Below are 19,945 nucleotides of genomic sequence, written 5' to 3' on the forward strand. Positions count from 1 at the left end.
CAGCCTAGACAGATCAATCTCACACGAAGTACACTCATTGAGCCACCGCCATAGGCTTCACCCTAGCCTAAATCCCCACCGACCCTATAAGGGGAACATTCGAGCTCCCTAAGGGGCTCAGATGTAATCTGACCCTCAAAGGATAAGAAGTAAGTTGTACCAAGGCCTCTAATGGCTCAACATGAGGGTATTCGCACTAGTAGAAAAGTAGGTCCAATTGGAACTACAAATCTAGGACGGACTAAAGGCATGACTCTTTAGTCTCGGTTGCTTTAAACCAAACTAAAGGGCTGAGATGTAATTCATCCTTCGAAGGACAAGAAGGGAAATATACCAAAAGCAAGTCCAACTAGGACTATGAATCCGGGACTAAAGTGTACTTTAGTCTTGATTGCTTTAAACCCAGACTAAAGGTCCTAGAGTCTAAAAAGAATAATACGTCCCACCCATGTGCCTCATGGGATTATCACCCAAATCCTCATGTATTGCCTCATGCTTACCTTTTCACCCTACCTACACAACACATATGAGTCTAGATTGGATGCTTTTCTTTTGAAGTAACCCGTTAGAGGACCTTTAAGATGGGTTTGTAACACCAATTCTGACTAATGTAGACACTTTAGTCTAGGTTGGTGTTACCAACCTAGATTAAAGGTCTTCTGATGCCCAAGAAACTTGGATGCTCTTTGAAGAAAAAGGAGCAATTATACTAGTTATGACCAAATGAAGATTTGAACTCCTCGTTAGGACTCAAATGATCTATCTTCCCAATAAGTCAAAGAGCGACCGTACCAGTCCATCATGACATTGGTGCTAGGCATGCTTACCCATGCTTGCACAAAAGAGACCATAACTATAGGATTTGAAGTTACAACACAACACAAAAGGATAGAAACATGGCATCCCTATCCCTTTGGCACCACTGATGCCATGACTCAATGATGCACACTCGAGTCAGAGCCCCACGATCTCCAAGATTTCATCCCTAGGTAAGGATATAAAGACGAAGGACAATGACCAACGCCACGTTGGAGGAAAGACAAAACCTATCCCTTCTTCATTTTTAGCTCTCTCTCTCTCTCCCTCTATTTCATTGTAACCAGGGCTCTCTATAGGAGGATTGAAAGCATTCTAATACTCTTAAAGCATAGAACCTCAACCCTCATTCATCTGCATTCCCAATGCAAACTTTGAGCACTCGTGCTCTAGACACACAAAGAAAATCCATACACATAGCTACAAAAATATGAGTCGGTACAAAACGTCGACAAAAGACAAGGAAGAAGATGACACTATAACCATTAAATCATGGACAAGGGGATACATCCACCATAAACATGTGGGGCATTAGTTCCCTCTTCATCAAGCATCTAATAAGTGAGCTTGGCACAAACTTCATGAGATAGAGAAAAAAGAGAATCAACAAACACCAAGATTAAATTTCAACTTGAAACATCTACAAATAAGGCATCAATCAAAAATTCTGATCTAATATTGTGCGATGATGCACTTTAGGATTCAACATTCAATTGCACAGATGCATGATCAACTATTAGCTAGCATTAGCAAGAGATTGAGGGGTTGGATCGAGAAACAACAAAGAACCTGTTTTAGAAGGACAAGTTCTTCCCCGACGATGATGTGGCCGGCGCCATGTTTGCATCTCCTAACGCGCTCTAACCACTGCGTTGCTAGTGCGCTGCCCTCTATGGTACGGAAGTGCAAGCACTCACCTGTGCTAGCCATCTGCAGCGGCCGCCAAAGGGAGTGGGGGAAAGTAGACAACATCAGGGTTTGCGGGTGGAAATATATAAGACTTAATATGGGCTAGTGGGCTGTTTTTTTGATGGCCCAAAAGAGCATATGAGTTATTGAGCTCCAAAGCTACTTAATAATTTTTCTTCTCATTACAACGCCTAAAATTTAAGGAAGTATTTGGACCCTAAGGCTAAACATTAGTCCATCACGTGTTAATAGACTAACCAAAAACCAATTATGAAATAATAAGGGCTAACAAGTCTAAGGGCTAACAAGTCTAAGGGCTAATAAGTGTTGATGGGCTCTAACCACCAAAGACCACATTATGAACTCAATATTTGGTCTCCTATTTGGTAACTTGGCATAAAAAAGACCAATTGTTATGGTATCCAAACACCATCTATAAAACTCATAAGTTCATAACTATTTTCCTAATCTCCCATTCTCTTCTTTACCAAGAAGTTTATATTTATATATATACTGCACCTAATTACTAATTTCCCCTTGTTTTCTTTACGGAGATTGAAGAATCCGAACACAATGGCTACATATTTTTAGACGGAACGCAGTATATCTCGCAAAAACATACTTCTTGCTCAGAAGAAAAAGGAAAAAAAAAGATTATCCTGTTCTCTCCAATACGAAGCGTCCGTCGTCTTCTTTCTCTCCATCTTCATTCCCACAATCAGGCAATCAGCACACTCACCAGTGAAATCCGAGCCTGCCTCCCCGCGCACGGCTCTTCCCGCCCAGCGCCGCCGCCGCCATGCCCCTTGCCCTCTCCTTCCTCCACCTCCCGCCCAACACTGCCCCTTTCCATTCCTTCCAAGTCCATCGCACCCACCACTCGCACCTTCACCTCTCCCTCCGCACTCGGCGCGCCTCAGCGACGGTGGCAGCGGCCGAAGCAGAGAACCCGTCCGCATCGGCGGACGTCGAGATGGTCCGCGGGCGGGACGGCGTTTGGACGGCGCGGTCCCCAACTGTGGTGGTGCTGTGGGACCTCGACAACAAGCCCCCGCGCGGGCCGCCGTTCCCGGCCGCCACCGCCCTCATCGGCGCTGCCTCCCTCCTCGGCCGCGTTGTCTCGGTCTCCGCCTTCGCCAACCGCCACGCCTTCTCCCATCTCCCTGTCTGGGTAACCGCCGAGCGCCGCGACCGCCGCGCCCTCGACCGCGCCGAGCGCGCGGGGGTCGTCGCCCCTTCCGTGCCTTACTCCTGCGCCGTCTGCGGCCGCCGTTTCCCCACCCGCCCCGATCTCACCCGCCACTTCCGCCAGCTTCACGAGCGCGAGCGCAACAAGAAGCTCTCCCGCCTCCGCTCCCTCAAGGGCAAGAAGCGGCAGAAGTTCCGCGAGCGGTTCATCTCCGGCAACACCAAGTACGAGGACGCCGCGCGGGAGCTCCTCACCCCCAAGGTAGGCTATGGGCTCGCCTCCGAGCTCCGACGCGCGGGCGTCCACGTCCGCACCGTCTCCGACAAGCCGCAGGCCGCGGACCACGCGCTCAAGCGTCAGGTGAAGCACTCCGTCGCCTGTGGTGTCGATTGGGTGGTGCTCGTTTCTGACGACTCGGATTTCACCGATACTGTGCGGAATGCTCGCGCTGCCGACCTGAGGACGGTCGTGGTGGGTGACGGTTGCCGCGCTCTTGGCAAGGTTGCTGACATTTGGTTGCCATGGGACCGAGTTGAGAATGGGGAGGTTGATGAGGAGATGCTGAGGAGTTGCACATTTGCAGAGTACCGGGAAGATCAGGAAGATGAGCGGGGTGAGCAGTTCATAGGCGATTGGGATGCAAGTGCCTTTGATGACGTTGTTGACGATATTGTTGGAATGAGAACCAACTTGCTTGGAGCTACGACAATATCTGCCTTCGCTGATGAGGACATTACAGATGGCATATTTGATAGCATGTTTTGGAGTAGTGATGACGAGGAAGAGGATGGTTACTTGTGAGGTTCATGTGTGTTAACAGGTAAGCAGTAAACATTTGGATGGATTCATTTATTTTGTTTTCTGTACATGTGACGTGATCAAATGATTCTGTGGAAATTAGCAAACTGTTGTAGAACTAGTCACAAGTTTGTCTTCCTTTGAGAAGTAACTGCACCATGGATCAGTTTGCATGAGTGGTTCACTCTCTCTGTCATAGGAATGTTTGGCAACTGAGTTGAGTTAATTCACCTTTTTAGTTTTTCTTTCGCATCGAAGCAGATTACATTTGTTCACTTTAGTGCTATCTCCAGAGAATTGGAAAGAACTTGTATTGAGTTCTAAGCCAAACTTCATTTGTTTTTCAGCACATTTCCCACAGCCACAGGATCCAGATTCCAGAATGAAATTACACCAACCCAACCAAGCAACCAACACCATAGTTCACATGCTTGTATTGTCTTCCTGCACATCTCCTGAACTAACTTTTCATACCGAGGCATGATTGTTTCATGCTTTGCTCACTGCTATTCTGCTTAAGGTTAGAGGTTCTCTTTTCTAGGATCTCCTATTTCATCAAATAATTCAGCCAGTAAATGTTGCACATGCCTGAATTTTGTTGATGCTGACCATCATGTTTGTCAGGAAACAATCATTCCTAACGGCTATTGAAGAATAATTCCTAACGGCTATTTGATGCTGACCATCAAATAATTCCATACAGAGCATCATTCCTGCTCTGTGCTCTCTATTTCTCCAAGCAACTCTAGAAACAACTTATCTTTCTGGCACTTGTATTTATTTGGCAATTGAATCCCATGCTCTATTCTAATAGATTGCTAGGAAGGGCTCAGTTATTTCCTTCTGGCCAAAAAGGGTATGGGAGTTTGGGGTACCTAACCATTGATTTACCTGTATGTAAGTTTATTTCTCACCACTAAACTTTTTGATAGTTGAACACTTTTCTCTGTTTTATTATGGGAAAAGATCATGTGATTTCAAGAATCCGCGGTTGTGGTTCATTAGAGCAGTGTTAGAATGGAAACTAAGCAGACGAGACAGAGTTTTATTTCTCATTTGATTTACATCCATATCAAACACCAGTTTTGGGGCGAGTTCCTCAGCCAGAAGTACTAATTTAATTTTTGTTTGAGAACATAGGCAGCAGGTTAGTCATTGAGCTAATTGAGACAGCTGCTTCTCTTTTGTGTTAACATATGGGGACAAAAATATGCCCTTTTGTATGCAATGCAAGTGTGCAACTGCTAACTTGATGTCCAAACTCCAATGTGTACAAAGAAAAATGAATTTTAGAGTAAGCGTTGTTTCTGGAAAATATCTGCAAAACTGCAAATCTGAAGGAGGGCAACCATTTCTTATATACTCAGGTGCAAGTTTTAGATAACATCTTGATACAGGGATGAGGATTAAGTATCGGGATTCGGGAGATCAACAAGTCACTCGGTCTCGAACTTTTTTTTTAGGAAACTCGGTCTCGAACTTAGGCCTTGTTTAGTTTAAAAAAATTTCAAGATTCTCTATCATATCGAATTTTTAGACGTATGTATGAAGTATTAAATATAGATAAAAATAAAAATTAACTATAGTTTGTCTGTAATTTATGAGACGAATTTTTTAAATCTAGTTAGTCTATGATTAGGTAATAATTATCAAATACAAATAAAAATACTATACTAGTCAAAGCCAAAAATTTTCGCGAACTAAACAAGGCCTTACCAGACATAAGTTTATCCTGCCGTTGACTTGAATGATTAAACAACGGCTTTGCCGCCGTGCCGGTAGATGTGATGGAGAACAATCATAAGAAATGCCTGTGTCTGGCTGTAGTAGATTTCTTTCCGCTGATAATCGACCTTTTCTTCCTTGTCAAAAAAAAAAATCGACCTTTTCTTCTTTTCGCTGTTTAGCAGAACAACATCCAGGCCTTCCTTGTTTGTTCCCAGAAAGTTTCGTAAAAATTTTTAGATTTTTCATCGCATCAAATATTGCGACACATGAATATTAAATAAAAATAAAAATTAATTATATAGTTTATCTGTAATTTATGAGACAAATTTTTTAAGCCTAGTTAGTACATGATTAGACAATATTTATCAAATACAAATAAAAGTGCTACATGCATGGAATCTTGCCAACTGAACAAGGCCTTAGTTCCTATAAATTTTTGCAAAATTTTTTATATTTCCTGTCAAATCAAATCTTACGGCACATGCATGAAGTATTAAATATAGATAAAAAAATAATTTGCGACATAAATTTTTAAAGCCTAGCTGCCTAGGTAGGGGGTGTTTCGTTGCCCATAGAATCCAAAATGTAAAATGTCAACTACTTTATAGTGATGAAATGTAAAATGTCAAAATTTTTAGGATCATATTTTAGTTCCATCCAAAATACAGAATATGAGCCTCTTGAGTCTTTTTTTTAGTTTTTTTACCTCTTGAGGGTAAAATCTAAAATAGAGAATAACCACCTTTGCATTGTGTTTAGTTTCATTTTACCAAATGATGGATCAAAATCCAAAATTTTTTGAAAAAAAAGGAAAACTAAACCTCCTCTAGCCTATAATTGAATAATATTTATCAAAATACAAACAAAAATGGTATAATATCTATTTTACAAAAAAGTGGAACTAGGCTCCATATAGATGTTACATTAATCTTTACTGTCCTGCTTCCGTTGGCGTATCTTCTGGTTCTGCAGCTATTCATTCCTCTGTATGGAAAGGCTCCGGCGACCTGTCCGGCTGGCTGTCCCACCAGCACTCTAGCAAGTTTAATAATACAGCATACTTGCTGGCTGTAAGGTTTTTTTAGCCTTCTTCCAGCTCACTCATATAATAGTTAGCTATTCACTATTAATACATGGCCCACTTATCTCTCTCACAAGATTTCTTGGTTCCTGTGCCTAAGCTGGCTGTAAGCTTAGGGCACTCCCAATGCAAGACTCTATCACAGAGTCCAAGACGATTAATTACATATTATTTATGGTATTTTGCTGATGTGGCACCGTATTTATTGAAGAAAGAGGTAGAAAAAATAATACTCCAAGTCTTATTTAGACTCCAAATCCACATTGTTCGAGATAATAAATAACTTTAGACTCCATGATAGAGTCTGCATTGTGAGTGCCCTTACAGCCTGCTTTTCCTCTCTCTCCTCTCTTCTCTTCTCCACCTCAGCATTTAGCCAGCTTACAGTCCTCTATTGTAATACTTGCTCTCATCCTGCGAAAACATGACTGAAAATCACGTGCTAGTACAGGACGGCAGTCGCGTCGCGATTCGCGATCCGTAGCTCGCTATCCACGCTGCCATCGAACCACCTGTCGCTGTGAAGGAACTGTCAGGAAGCTCCGTCCACCGACGCAAAAATCCTACTACTACTCCTGTGCTGTACTCCAGCATACGGCCAAAAATCAGTGGATCGCCTTCAGTGTCCCGGCGTGACAGGACACTGACACCCAAGTACTACGCTCGAATGCTCGATGCATCCACTCCCCGAGCAGTGATCTGATGAGATCGCACTGCTGCATCATCACCGCGCGGCTGCTCCCAGACGACCAAACGCATCAAGGGAGCGGTGAGTCGGTGATGGCCCCGGCGGCCACCGTCCAACTCCAGCCGCTCAACGATACGGTGGAGTACTACTACTCGTAGTAGTACGTCACGGAACCCGTCCCCCGCCCCGCCCCACGTTGACGGACGAGGAGGCCGAGAAATCCAAGGGGCCGGCACGGCGGCAGGGCCCCGCGGGGCGGGCGGCATCGGCACCCCGGCCCCCGCACCGGACCGAACCATAGTGGATAACAACGGCGTCGCGGTCGCCCCTGCCTTGTCGGGCTGTGGGGGCCGGCCGGCCCCGCGCTACGCGACACGGACACACGCGTGGACGCCCACGCCCCCTCCCCGCCCCGTCGGCCCGTCACCGTCCGTTGCCCACGGCTTCTCTCTCTCTCCGGGCGCGGTCGCACGCAGACGCAGCGGCAGCGATCCCGTCCCCGTATGCGGCCGGGGCTGGGGCTGGGGCTGGCTGTCCACGTCGCCTGCCGCGGCGCCCGCCACGTGGCCGCCGCTCTCCCGCGCATGTCGGCGCGCGCTAGCTGTCCCGTGCTCGTCGGTCGCCGCGCAGCGCGCACCGTCTCGGCTCGCGGCCGGCCCATCCCCGATGCCAGCCCCGTCCGCTCGTCCGTCCATTCGCTGCCCCTGGCGGCGCGACACGCGGCGCTGCTGACACGGGCCAGGGCGGCCTGTTCGGCGCCCCCGTCGGCGGCGCACGCCTCTCGTCTCGGTCTCCGCGGTCGCGTGTCGCGCCGCTGATGACACGGGCGAGGGGGTGGTCTAGTAGCTCTTCGGCCCCCGTCGGCGGCGCACGTCGTCTCTCGCGTAGCAGACGACGGTCGCGACGGCTGGGGGGCATATGATCGCGTTGCTTAACTGCGACGGCTCTCTTGATTAGCCAGCACAGGACCTCTGTTACGGCCGCCGCGGCGGCGGGGGCCGGCTAGATGCGGTGCACGTAACGTAAGCTGGCAACGCGCGGCCGCCTACTTGCGTCGTTGCGTTGCCATCGTTCGTCGCTGTACACGTCCGTCCCTCGTTAGCTTTTGCGGGCGCGGCGTTCAGACACAACTGAGGCGTGCCATATAACAGGAAATCCATGTTACATCACGGACCGGACGCACAACCGTTACGTTCCATACCATACGATATCATGCATACCGCAAAGCATCATTCAGAAGTGACAGTGTCCTGCAGAGCTTTTGAGAGAGAGAGAGAGAGAAAGGGGCATCCGTTCCGAGTGCGCACCGACCATCAATTATTTCGACCGCACTAATGACCGCACCCGTCACACCAAAACCTAACGAGCGACTAGTTTACTCTACTAAAAACTCCCTGGCGATAAGCTCATAGTCACCGTCACACTCACACAGCTCGCAGGCGCCGGCCGTCCCTGTCGCCACTCGCCACACACACACACACACACAGCATCGCGCACCGACTCGCGCCCGCGAAAAATCCCGCCACGCCCTAATCAATCGCCCTCTCACCAACTCAACGCCTCCACGCTAATCCCCCACCTGGGCCGTTCGCCTAATCCCCAACTATTTATAGACCCCACCGCTCATAGGCGCAAGAGAAAGAGAGAGGGGAAGGGTCAGACACACACGCAGACCAGTAGCCCCACGACCACCACCACCACCCCCGCCGCAGCGGCAACAAACTGCTGCTGCCGAACCAACCGGGGGGATGGAGAGGGACGCCACTGCCTTCTGCCCGCCGCCGCAGCCCGCGCCGGCTGCCCCGGTTTCGGTGCCGCCCGCGACGGTGCTGGGCGCCGGTGGTGGAGCGGTTGCGGCGGCGGCAGGGCACGGCCGAGGCGGCGGCGGAGGTGGAGGAGGAGGAGGAGGAGGGAGGCAGTATCGCGGCGTTCGGATGCGCAAGTGGGGCAAGTGGGTGGCGGAGATCCGCGAGCCGAACAAGCGGTCGCGGATCTGGCTGGGTTCCTACTCCACCGCCGTCGCCGCCGCGCGCGCCTACGACACGGCCGTGTTCTACCTCCGCGGCCGCTCCGCGCGGCTCAACTTCCCCGACCAGCTCGACGGCGCGGCGGTGGCCGATAACCCCGAGGGCCACAGGGACGGCGGCGCGGGGGCGGGGCTCACGGCCGCCGCCATCCGCAAGAAGGCGGCCGAGGTCGGCGCCCGCGTCGACGCGCTCCACTGCGGCGTTGGCGTTGGCCTCGCTGGCGGCGGTGCTGCCTCTCCGCAGCCGCTGTCGTCCCACCATCGCCGCCGCCCCAAGAACCCCGACCTCAACCGGGAGCCCACCCCGGACACCTCAGACGACGAGTGATTTCGTCGTCGTTCTTCTTCTCCCTCATCCATCTACTACTCTCCTAGTCCTTAGGCAAAACTACTCACCTAAGGGGTAGCTAGCTAGCTAGCTAGACAGCAGTAGCAAGTAAAGCAGGCAACCAGATGGCGCCAGGGACGCAGCGCAAGGTGTTCGGTGGAATGCGGATGAGCTCGGAGGTGGCCAATAATGGAGCCGCGACGTCGACGTCAGGGCCGGAAACCGTAGTAAGTAGTAGGAGGAGCCTAGCGTGCTAGCCGTGCCGTTTGCCCGGAGTCGACGTCGACGGACGGCGACGGCGACGGCGACGGCTCTAGCACACCAGTAGCAGGAGACAGACGGGTGCGTGCGTGCGTGTCAGTGTATGCGGGCATGTAGCTATGCAAGACGGCTATGTACCTCTCCCCTTCACATAAAGACGTGTGTAAAGAAAAAAAAAAAGATACTCCCGGCAAGCAAGATGGGCAACAGCTTCGTCAATCTTTTCCTTGTTTGTGATTGATGATTCCGATTTGAATTTCGAAGGCAACTGGTGTTGTGATCAATCTCTGTGCTCTGTTTCAAACTTCATGGGAATTCTCAGATACGAAATAGTTTGTTCTTAAATTTTGGGCAAGCAAAAATTCCACCGTTCCAAATGAGGCCAATTTGATGGTCTCGTGTGAATCTTGCGTGCTCCCTATGCCATACCAGGCCGTGTCTGTTTGGCTGAAAGAAGCAGCAGCAAGAAGGGCTTCCGTCGCGAACTGGCCTTACCATCTTTTAGCACGTCTCGGCCCCTCGGAAGTGGGTCCTCGTCGTGTCACCTGCTGGCGGTGGCGGCAGCCGGCAAAGGTTGAGGAGGCCGTCGGGGCGACGGCGGCGTCCGGCGGTGGTGGTGCTGGCGTTGGCGGCCTGACGGGGACGGGCACACGTTGCGGTGCCGCGCGGGGATTGGCGACCTGGCCGGCGCGGCGCGGTGGACGGACACGGACTTGCCGTGCGAGGTGCACCTGTCTGTCCCGCCGAAAACGATAGGGCGGTGGCCGTGAGGTGCCGTGCCGGTGTGGCGGCCTCTGGGCCCTGGGGGTGGTGGACCGGCCGGTCGTTCTGCCTGCGTGCGTTGGTTCGTTTCGGCCGTGGGGATGGCGTGGACCGGGGAGGCGCCACCGGTGTGTGTCCGGTGGTGGCACTCGTCCTCATCGTCAGCTGGCCAATGATGCGCGTGTCGGCAATTGATTACGGCGCTCGAGAGCCGCCGGCCCCGCCGCCCTGGCCCCTGGAGCTGGACCTGGACCTGGAACTGCAGGCGAAGATTCGTGTGGGCTCGCAGCGGACGACGACGAGGACCGGGGAGTACGGCGCCTGGTCCACGGCATCGGCATGGGACGTCGCACAACGCAAGATTTCTCTGGCGCCGTTTCGTCAAAGTACCATTGCCCACCACACGTCCATCCGGTTACGCTTTCGGGATCAGATGATCGAATCAGCACGGTTGGTAGATGAAGCGCTGTAGTTATGTGCTGCTTCGTCTCGCATGGAACAAAACGGAGCAAAGTAAGCAGTTCGATGAAAAAGGCGTCTAGGCCCATGTGAATGTTCGTCTCGTCTCTCCAGTTTGCGATACAAGTGAACAGTGAACACGTTGTTGGGACATGTAGAACTCGAAAACACATGATAAAAAAATATCTGCACTCTGAAACTGGTGTAGTCGTAGCTTTCTAGTGCACTGTCGCAGAAGAACATTCCCACTGGACAGCGGGCGGCGGCAACAACAATCAAACAAGTTTGGACGGCAACGACCCCCGTATATAGTATCGGCGACGACAACGACGTGGTTCGTGCGTTCGATCATGAGAATCCATCTGACCGTAATCATCTGGGTCGGCATCAGGCACCGGAAAACAATCCCCGGGCGATTTTGGGACGGAGCGTGCGGGCGCCACCACCGGATTTCCTTGCTGATCTGGACTGTTTCGTCCGGAGCCGTCGCTCCCGCCGGCCACGACGCTGGTTTCAGTTGACCGGAGCCGGACTAGGCCGCGCAGGACCGCAGGCCTGTGACATTTCTCAGCCACACACCAGAGGTTCAACGGAGTACTACGTGTTGTTTTCTAGTGCTTGTGCTGCCAACCGAAGGTAGCTTAGTCCCTGTTCGTGTACTTGTGTGTTTGGATCGATATCATGGTACGGGCAGTATTTTATGGAACCATGCAGGTCCCGGATCGTCTCGTCTGTACCTCACCGACGGGCGACGACAGCATGATCCGGTGCGGGCTCACTCAATCCGTGGGGTCAGATAAGATCAAGATGCTTGATTGGAGTTGGAGGGCACTGGGTCAACTTTAGGCTTTGTTTAGGCTTATTCAATTGGCAAAATTTTTGGATTTTGGGTACTGTAAGGTTAGTCTCAATGGAGGTTTCACCAAAATGTCGTGCACATTTATTAGAGCGCCATGTCAGCAAGATTGCACTTTTTGCATTAAACGAAGAGGAGAGAAAAGGAAGTAGTTTCACTATGGTGAAACTCTGCGGGCGTTGTTTCCCACGCGGTGAAACGGGATGAAATTCCCACTGAGGACTAAATCGTTTCACCATCTTGCATGTGATCCGATCATTTTGCAGTAATTAAATGCTTTGTCCAGCCTAGGAAACGTCAAGGTGAAACTCATGCATTGTGGAGTTTGTTTCATTGTTCGTTTCATTGATGCTCTGTCAGCAGATTTATTTTGGAAATAGTGCATTAAAACAGGCTACTGAGACTGGCCTAATACTTTTGTTTTTATTCGGTAATTATTGTCCAATTATAGATTAACTAGCTCAAAAAATTCATCACGCAAATTATAGGTAAACTGTGTAATTAGTTTTTGTTTACGTCTATATTTAATACTCCATGCATATGACGCAAGATTCGATGTCACGATAAATCTTGAATTTTTTTTTGAACTAAACAAGGCCTTAGTTTTCAAAAAAAAAAATTTAAAATTTTCAATCTCATCGAATCTTTGGATATATTTATGAAGCATTAAATACAGATAAAAAACTAATTATCAAGACGAATCTTTTGAACATAGTTAGTCTATGATTAGATAATAATTATCAAATATAAATGAAAGTGCTCCAATATACAGATCAAAAAAATTTCGCGAAATAAATGAGGTAATTAACAGAGATCTAGAATGTATTCTGTATTTGTATAGGTAAAAAAACTGTATTTTTTATCCGGATGAAGAGAGTACATTAGAGAAGCTACACGGTGTAAGACTATCTCTAACAAACTAGATGATACCCCGCAGGGAACTTTGTAACGTTATATTGAGCATGGAGCTACTTTTAAATATTAAAGTTGAAAGTAAAAAAGAATGAATAAAGGAAAATAAGGGAAATGATGGAACTACTGAGATTTTGAATGTCCTCTCACCTCTAGTCTACACCGATGCACCATACCCACTCCAGTTTTTGGTCGTTAACATCATCAACATGATAGATTGATACCCAAACTAACGTGGGACATTACTCTCGAGTACATAAAACACAACTGCTTGAGCCAATGCCCCATCCCCTTCCTTTAATTTGCATGTGAGAAAAATCTTCCACCTCTGTCTCTTCCTTCCCGGATGAACTCCAGCATAAAAATCCCCTAATCGATCTATCCTCCTCAATCGATCTCCTAATTTCATACAAAACCAAGACTCCACATACTCTTGCAGGAACACGCTCCAGCGGAGGACGATGCCAACATGGTCGCAAAGGTGCTGAACATGTGGTCGACGTGGCGGCCTTGGCCACCTCAACCTCCGCAAGTCGCTGAGGCCAAGGCGCAAGGGCCTGCTGTCTACTGGCAGTCGCACTGTCCCTAGTGGAGGCCGCGAGGCAGCCAATGTTCTTCCCAGCTTTGCACTGCGACCTGAGAGCGAAGGCGAGGCGGACGTCGTCGTGGCGGTGAATGGTGGTCAGGTCCCCGTTCTAGCTCCATCATGTCCTCTTGGAAGCTGCTGTAAGCATGGATGAGGCGGAGGAAGGCATCCAAGAGGCGGTTGCCCCTGCCGCTGGCTGAGAAGAGCATGGCCTGCACCTCGGTGAGCATGGCTGGGCTGTCAATGCCCGCGAGGCATGGTTGGGCCCTGTGCTCAGGCATGGGAGCGCCGATGTAGGCATGGAGGTGCGCGAGGATGGGGCAAGAGCGGCATGGGAGGTTGACGGGAGCGGGTGTGGTACATGGTGGCAGAGGACCCTACGCCGCTGTGTGGGGGTTGGTACTCGACGACACTGCTGCTCAACTTGTTGCCACAACCACCATTCCTCTTGCCGTGATGGTCTAGGTTTTTAAAGGATGCAAACTGTATGGTGGGTAGGGATAAAGGAAGTGGAACAGATAGGAGATAAATAGCTCAGACATCAACGTGTATCAGTTTCTGGAATTGGAACGGATGTGTGAACGTCCATGGCTGATGGTGGGGGAGAAGTTTTGGTTGGTTGCACCTACGTGACTTGAAGATTAGTAGTGAATTGCGGGACCCACTGATGACGTGACTTCACGAAATCGCAGAAAAATACTCTAGTGGGGATCTCCTATTTAGGCATATTGACTTAAATAGAAGACCTATTCCATTCTATGAGTCACCTACGGTAAAGATATAAGACACGCAAAACTTGTCTCTTCCAACAGAAGGAGGCAAACAAGGCAAAAGGGTCACGACGGGGCCCGGATGGGCTAGCGGCACCGCCTAGGAGCTGGCCGGCTGGCAGCAGTCGAAGCGTGGAGCAGCAACGTCACGAGCTGGTGAAGATTCTAGGGATGGGGAGCCGCGACCGTCGGCACCGGAGTAGCAACATTGAGTCTCTCTCTCGCTCTCTCTCGTGATCGGCGTGATGGTGGGGCGGGCTGGCAAGGGCAGGGATCCGCGGTGGCCGATGCGAGCGTGCAGTGGCGGCGAGCCTAGGGTGGCGAGGCTGGTTGGCCAGGGATCTATGCTTGTGAAGCCTGGACGACACGGTGTCGACGACGAAGCTTTTCCAGGTACGGTTGTGCAGTAGGATTGATTTGGGTCAAGGAGAGAGATGGAGTGGCATGACATATTTTTGGGTTTCTAGTCGACTCCGACGCAAATTGCGTCCTTGGTTTGTCTACTCTATTGGACCATAAATTTTTCACCTCAAACAACAGGGATAATCCATTTTTAAGTTTGGGTGTCATAATGGCTAACCCGTTGGAGACAGTCTAATCATACGACGCGTGATGGTCATAGAGACCGACGTTGCTGTTCTGTTCCTTGGGAGCTGAAAGCCTGCACCTTCCGAGGGACGGAAGAATCATTTCGGTTTCTTTATTTGTTTCAAGTAATTTTGATGACAAAGAATAACTTGGTGAAAAGGAATTCTTTTCTGCGAGGTGGTGAAATGGAATTGATTGAACTGACACCAAAATTGTTGTTCCTGTGACTTGGAGTACTTCTTAGAAAAAACAATACAGTATACTTCATTTAGTGGTTGCATTTTTGGCATTTATTGCATCATATCGTCAAGAATCGAGAGTCAAGGGAGATAGATGGCCCATTTGGGAGTACATCACTCTCGATATAGGCCTTGTTTACTTCCCAAAAAAAATTTGCAAAATTTTTCACATTCTCCGTCACATCGAATCTTTAAACGCATGCATGAAGTACTAAATATAAACGAAAATAAAAATTAATTGTACAGTTTGATCGGAATTGACGAGACAAATCTTCTGAGCCTAGTTAGTCCATGATTGGACAATATTTGTCAAATACAAACGAAAGTGCTACAGTGTCGATTTTCCAAAATTTTTCAGAACTAAACAAGGCCATATTTGTAGATCAATAGTCTCGCCATACCAATGAAAAAAGTACTTTAGGGTAACAATACGGTCTCTAAAATCTAATTTTGACTTTTTATTTTTTATAAAATATTTATTAAAAAGTGGTATATGTATATTATTATAAAATTATTTTTAAAACAAATTTATTCATATGGTTTTTATATTTTTAAATTTAATAACTTAAAAATTATTTATGATTTATATTTCTAATAATGTTTGACCTAAACCTTATATAAAACGACTTTTTTTTACGGGTATGAAAAGAATAGTACGATGGAAGGCGATGATGAACTTGCTTATGATTTTTTTTTCATTGGTGTGTACACTTTCATTGGGCAAACAGAGAACAAACGTGTGAAGCCTTGAGCTCTTTCATTTGCATTTCAAAGTGCCGGGTCAAATGACAATACCATGAGACAGCACCAGTAAACTTTCGAGACAGAGAGGAAAGGTATGCACCGCTTAGCTATGCCATACCAGATCGACAAGACGAACAGCGTGCGATTTGACCTTATGCGGTATTTAAATGTAACACTTTGACCTCTAATTTCTCTTACAACATAAAAAATTTGATCGAACAACCATCCACCTCTCTTATTATTTAAAAGCTCCAATAACCCCTCAAATCCGTTTCTAGATTTTTACACTTATAAACGAAGATTGTAAAAACATAACTAAAAGTAGCTCCCTAATCTTCTTATAAATTACCCACCTATATACCGTCATAAAAGAACAATATAAACTATTGCCAATTTGAATCTAAACTAGCCATATCTAATAAAAATAACCTAGAATATTGTTTTTATGCATAAGGTTACAATTCCCTCCATTCCATATAAGAGTTATTTTAGCATGTAATATTTGTCATTCTCATTCCCATTGTACCTTTCTCTTTTCTTAATACTCCCACTGTCCTTGAATTTTTTAGGAATTGGTTTTTTAGACAGAGGAAGTATATCTCTGTCTCTATATTGTACATGACAAGTTTCACAAAGCAATCTTAACCTATAAACTATGTTCTCAAATGTCAAAATAAAATTTTCTCCAATCACGAGTCTTCTCTCTTTATCATCTACATATCACATATCTTCGTATCTTAGTTTCCACGTATACATACTTTCTTATCTAAGAATCCATTTTTTCTATCTCTTCTTTAATTCTAATACCTTATTACGCAGTTTTTTTACCCTTAAGGGCATATGCCCTCACTCTCCCACCCATTGGATTCGCTTTGAGAAGTGTGCAAACACACATCTCAAAGCAGTTTCGCATTGAGATGTGTGTTTGCACACTTCTCAAAGCGAATCCAATGGGTAGGAGAGTGAGGGCATATGACCTCAAGGGCAAAGAAAACTTTACCCCTTATTATCGTTATGTCTGGTTGACATCCTAATTAATGAATATAGGAATAGTCTAGTTTCTAGGCTGGGAGTGCCCTCAAAATATCTCTAGCCAATCGTCTAAGACTTGTTCTTAATATGCTATAATCTCTCTGTCTCGGTTAATCAATAAAAAAAAATCCACAAGCCAGTTCGTTTCGATAGGGTTGTCTTCAACATACTTTACTCCTTAGGCCTTGTTTGGATGTAGTCGTATTTGTATCAATCCACATATGTTGGGGTGGATTGGAATGAAACTTGAACTAAATTCCACCTCAATCCACCCCAACATATGTGGATTGAGATGAATCCGACAACATCCAAACAAGGTCTTAGCGCGGTCTACGCCAAAGTGATCACGTGATCTACCACACGCGCGTGCGTGCGTTATCAACATCGTTTACCTCTTATTGGTCTCATCCACGTCAATTTGTAACATTGCCGGCTAGTTAATAAAGCACTCACCGTTAAAAAGGCAAAAACAGAAACAACATTGCCCTGAAAAAATAAGCAATTGAAAGAATAAATATTAACAATAGGCCTCTTAAAATTAATTACTATGAGCAGTCGATGGCGTATCTTACAAAGGAAAAGTCAAATACAGTATCATATTAGTCATCACACATAGTATATGAATTACCCATGCGATGGAAATCAAAAGTAACTTGAGATAGCAGTATGCTTAGACCTAGACGACCACACAGACGACCACGACCAGCGACGGAGCCAACGGTGGGGCTGGTAGGGCTTCAGCCCCCCTACGGCGGTAGAACCCATGTAGTCCCCTTTAGCTCATCCTATAAATTTTTATTATTGATGTTCTTTAAAAAAGAGCTTAAGTTATCTTAAGGTACCAGAAGCATTCTCTAAATATTTTCCTAGATTCGTCACTGACCACGACGACTGACAAGAAACTAACTCGTCATGGTCTGACGCCAGCGAAACCGTAACATGACCCAAAGATGAACCAATTAAACGTGATGACAGCAGCTAACCAGTTCTTTCGTCATCATGCTCTGAAAGTTGAAACCACCAACAAAAGCTTAGGAGACTACTACGTCTACGTGCACACACAGGACAGACACAACGTTCACGCTGAATTATTGAGTGAGCTAAGCCATTCGCAGATGACGCCCAGGAGTACTATACTGCTACTGGTAAGTAGTGAGACTACACGTCGCTGCCGTGCGTGCCTGCGGACGCCGTCCATCGGCTACGCAAGTATCTTGAGCCGCTTCACTGACTTCACAAAGACCCTGCAAGGAAATCAACGTCGTTTTTAAGTTTGCTGAATGTCACACCATGGATACAGACAGTAGTAGCGACTGATACTTACTCCCACGGCACATCATCTCCGACGAGCAACCAGTCCCCTTCGCCGTCCTCGTAGGTGACCACGTACGGATGGCGACGGCGGCGCTCTGCGTGCGAGGCCACCACCTCCTCTTCTTCTGCATGACCTGCATCTGCACCTGCACCTGCACCTGCCGGTGGTTACAGGAATGTGGCCAAGTTAATTAGCTGGACCAGATCGACGGCGGCAGATGGAAAAGGCGTCCGCAGCACCGCCGGTGGCCGGCCGGCTCGCCGCGGGACCGGGAACAACGCACCTTGTTGGTTAGCCGAGGGGAACATGCGCTCGAGCGTGCGGAGCAGCTCCTGGTACGAGCCGTGGAGGGACACGTCCACCTTCCGCCCGATGGCCACCCCTTCCATCTTGACCTTCACGTAACCACCGCCGCCGCCGCAGCTCCGCCTGCGCGCGCACTTCACCGGCGGCCACCCAACCAGCCTCTTCTTCCTGCGTACAAAGACGAAATCGTTTTCATATTTACTACTAAACGACGAGATCTCGATCGGGTGTACGCACGTGGACGTGGTATATTATTAATCACTGCACAGTGCACACTCACTTGTTGCTTGGATCATGGTCGACATCGTCGTGGTCGCCGCTGCCGCCGTCACCATCCTCGTGCACGAAGAGCGGAAGAAGCGTGGCCTTGGCGGCGGCCCCGAACGCGTCGCCGAACACCCTCTTCTTCCCGCACGCGCCCGCCGAGCCGCTGAGCAGACCGACGAGCTCCCCGCCGGCGGCCATCGGCGACTGGTACGGGTTTGGCAGCGCGAGCCCGAGCTCCAGCTCCATCCGATCGATCACTTTCCCTTGATCAGCTCCGCGCTGCGTGCGCTCATATGCGTGGTCACCGCGCCAGCTGACACTGACACACCCACTTCGATCGATGGATCGATCCAAGCTAGTAGTGTGAGACAGACTGGAAGGCGCACGGAGAAGGAGAGCACGCACAGCACAGCAAAATCCTGCTAGGCTGGAGCTCGAGCATGAGCAGACCGTAACGCGATCGATTGATGAGAGGATGACGATGGGTATATATACGTGGTGCAGCGGCGCACATGCGGATGTGTGTGCGTGCGTGGGGATCGACCGATCCGGGCGGCGGCGTCGGCAGTGGGGGCAGATGAGATCTGGGGACAGGGGTGGGTAAACAAGGGGCCGACAGGGTGTCGGGTGTCCAGGGGACCCAGCCGCGGGCGCGCTGTCCGCCTGCCGCCGCGCGGCGCGGCAGCGCGGGCCGCCTCGTTGCCGAGCGCGGACAGACACGAGCACACGGCCCCGTTCGCTGCCGGCGGCCCGTCCCCCGGCCCCCTCGCGCGCGCGCACCCCGGCCGGGACGGGGTTTCGTGGTGGGGTTTGTGGCCGGGTGGCCGGGGTGGGGGTGGTTCTGCTTCTGCCGTTCCGCGACACGGCATGGGTAGTGAGCGGCTGCCGGGGGATGTTGCCGTGGAGAGTGGGCACTTTTGTCGATCCAGCGCGGTTTTTCGGTGCGGACTTGGGTCAGTGCCCTTCATCCACGCGCGTGGGGCCGGCGGACCTGAAATAAAGCTCCCTGCCTGCCTGGTGTACTCCTCGAGACCACTCACAATGCAGACTTTATCATAGAGTCTAAAGTTATTTATTACCTCGAACAATATAGACTTAGAGTCTAAATAAGGCTTGGAGTCTTATTTTTCTTACCTCTTTCTTCAATAATTATGCTGCCACATCAGCAAAATACCATATATAATATATAATTAATTGTCTTAGACTTTGTGATAGAGTCTTGTATTATGAGTGCTCTAACGTTCATGGCCATGCACTGGCGCATATGATTGTCACTCCTACTTTA

At 48.8% G+C, this 19,945-nt stretch overlaps 3 protein-coding genes across 6 annotated transcripts; 2 read left to right on the top strand and 1 right to left on the bottom strand.

Moving 5' to 3' along the window:
- LOC8070886 lies at positions 2,411-4,940 on the top strand. 3 transcript variants are annotated; one of them, XR_002448626.1, is made up of 3 exons: positions 2,411-3,734; positions 4,060-4,232; positions 4,337-4,940. XR_002448626.1 is itself a non-coding variant. In XM_021450095.1 (2 exons), the coding sequence occupies exon 1, from the start codon at positions 2,525-2,527 to the stop codon at positions 3,713-3,715; it is 1,191 nt and encodes a 396-aa protein (XP_021305770.1). In that variant the 5' UTR covers positions 2,411-2,524; the 3' UTR covers positions 3,716-3,734; positions 4,337-4,940. The 3 variants fall into 3 exon arrangements, 2 of the variants coding, with proteins under 2 accessions (XP_021305770.1, XP_002436551.1); XM_021450095.1 differs by lacking the exon at positions 4,060-4,232; XM_002436506.2 differs by lacking the exon at positions 4,337-4,940 and having other exon boundaries at positions 4,060-4,233.
- LOC8076148 (ethylene-responsive transcription factor RAP2-1) lies at positions 8,822-10,108 on the top strand. Its single transcript, XM_002436507.2, has one exon. It carries the CDS (start codon positions 8,958-8,960, stop codon positions 9,561-9,563), a length of 606 nt encoding a protein of 201 aa, XP_002436552.1. The 5' UTR covers positions 8,822-8,957; the 3' UTR covers positions 9,564-10,108.
- On the bottom strand, positions 17,337-19,537 carry LOC8076149 (auxin-responsive protein IAA20). Of its 2 annotated transcripts, none has more exons than XM_021449100.1 (4): positions 18,674-19,537; positions 18,371-18,561; positions 18,097-18,238; positions 17,337-18,016 (listed from the first exon to the last, which is right to left on the bottom strand). In XM_021449100.1, exons 1-4 carry the CDS (start codon positions 18,904-18,906, stop codon positions 17,974-17,976), a joined length of 609 nt encoding a protein of 202 aa, XP_021304775.1. In that variant the 5' UTR covers positions 18,907-19,537; the 3' UTR covers positions 17,337-17,973. The 2 variants fall into 2 exon arrangements, with proteins under 2 accessions (XP_021304775.1, XP_021304773.1); XM_021449098.1 differs by having other exon boundaries at positions 18,097-18,244; positions 18,674-19,283.

This window comes from Sorghum bicolor, chromosome 10 (genome assembly GCF_000003195.3).
Source record: "Sorghum bicolor cultivar BTx623 chromosome 10, Sorghum_bicolor_NCBIv3, whole genome shotgun sequence".
Taxonomy (NCBI): domain Eukaryota; kingdom Viridiplantae; phylum Streptophyta; class Magnoliopsida; order Poales; family Poaceae; genus Sorghum; species Sorghum bicolor.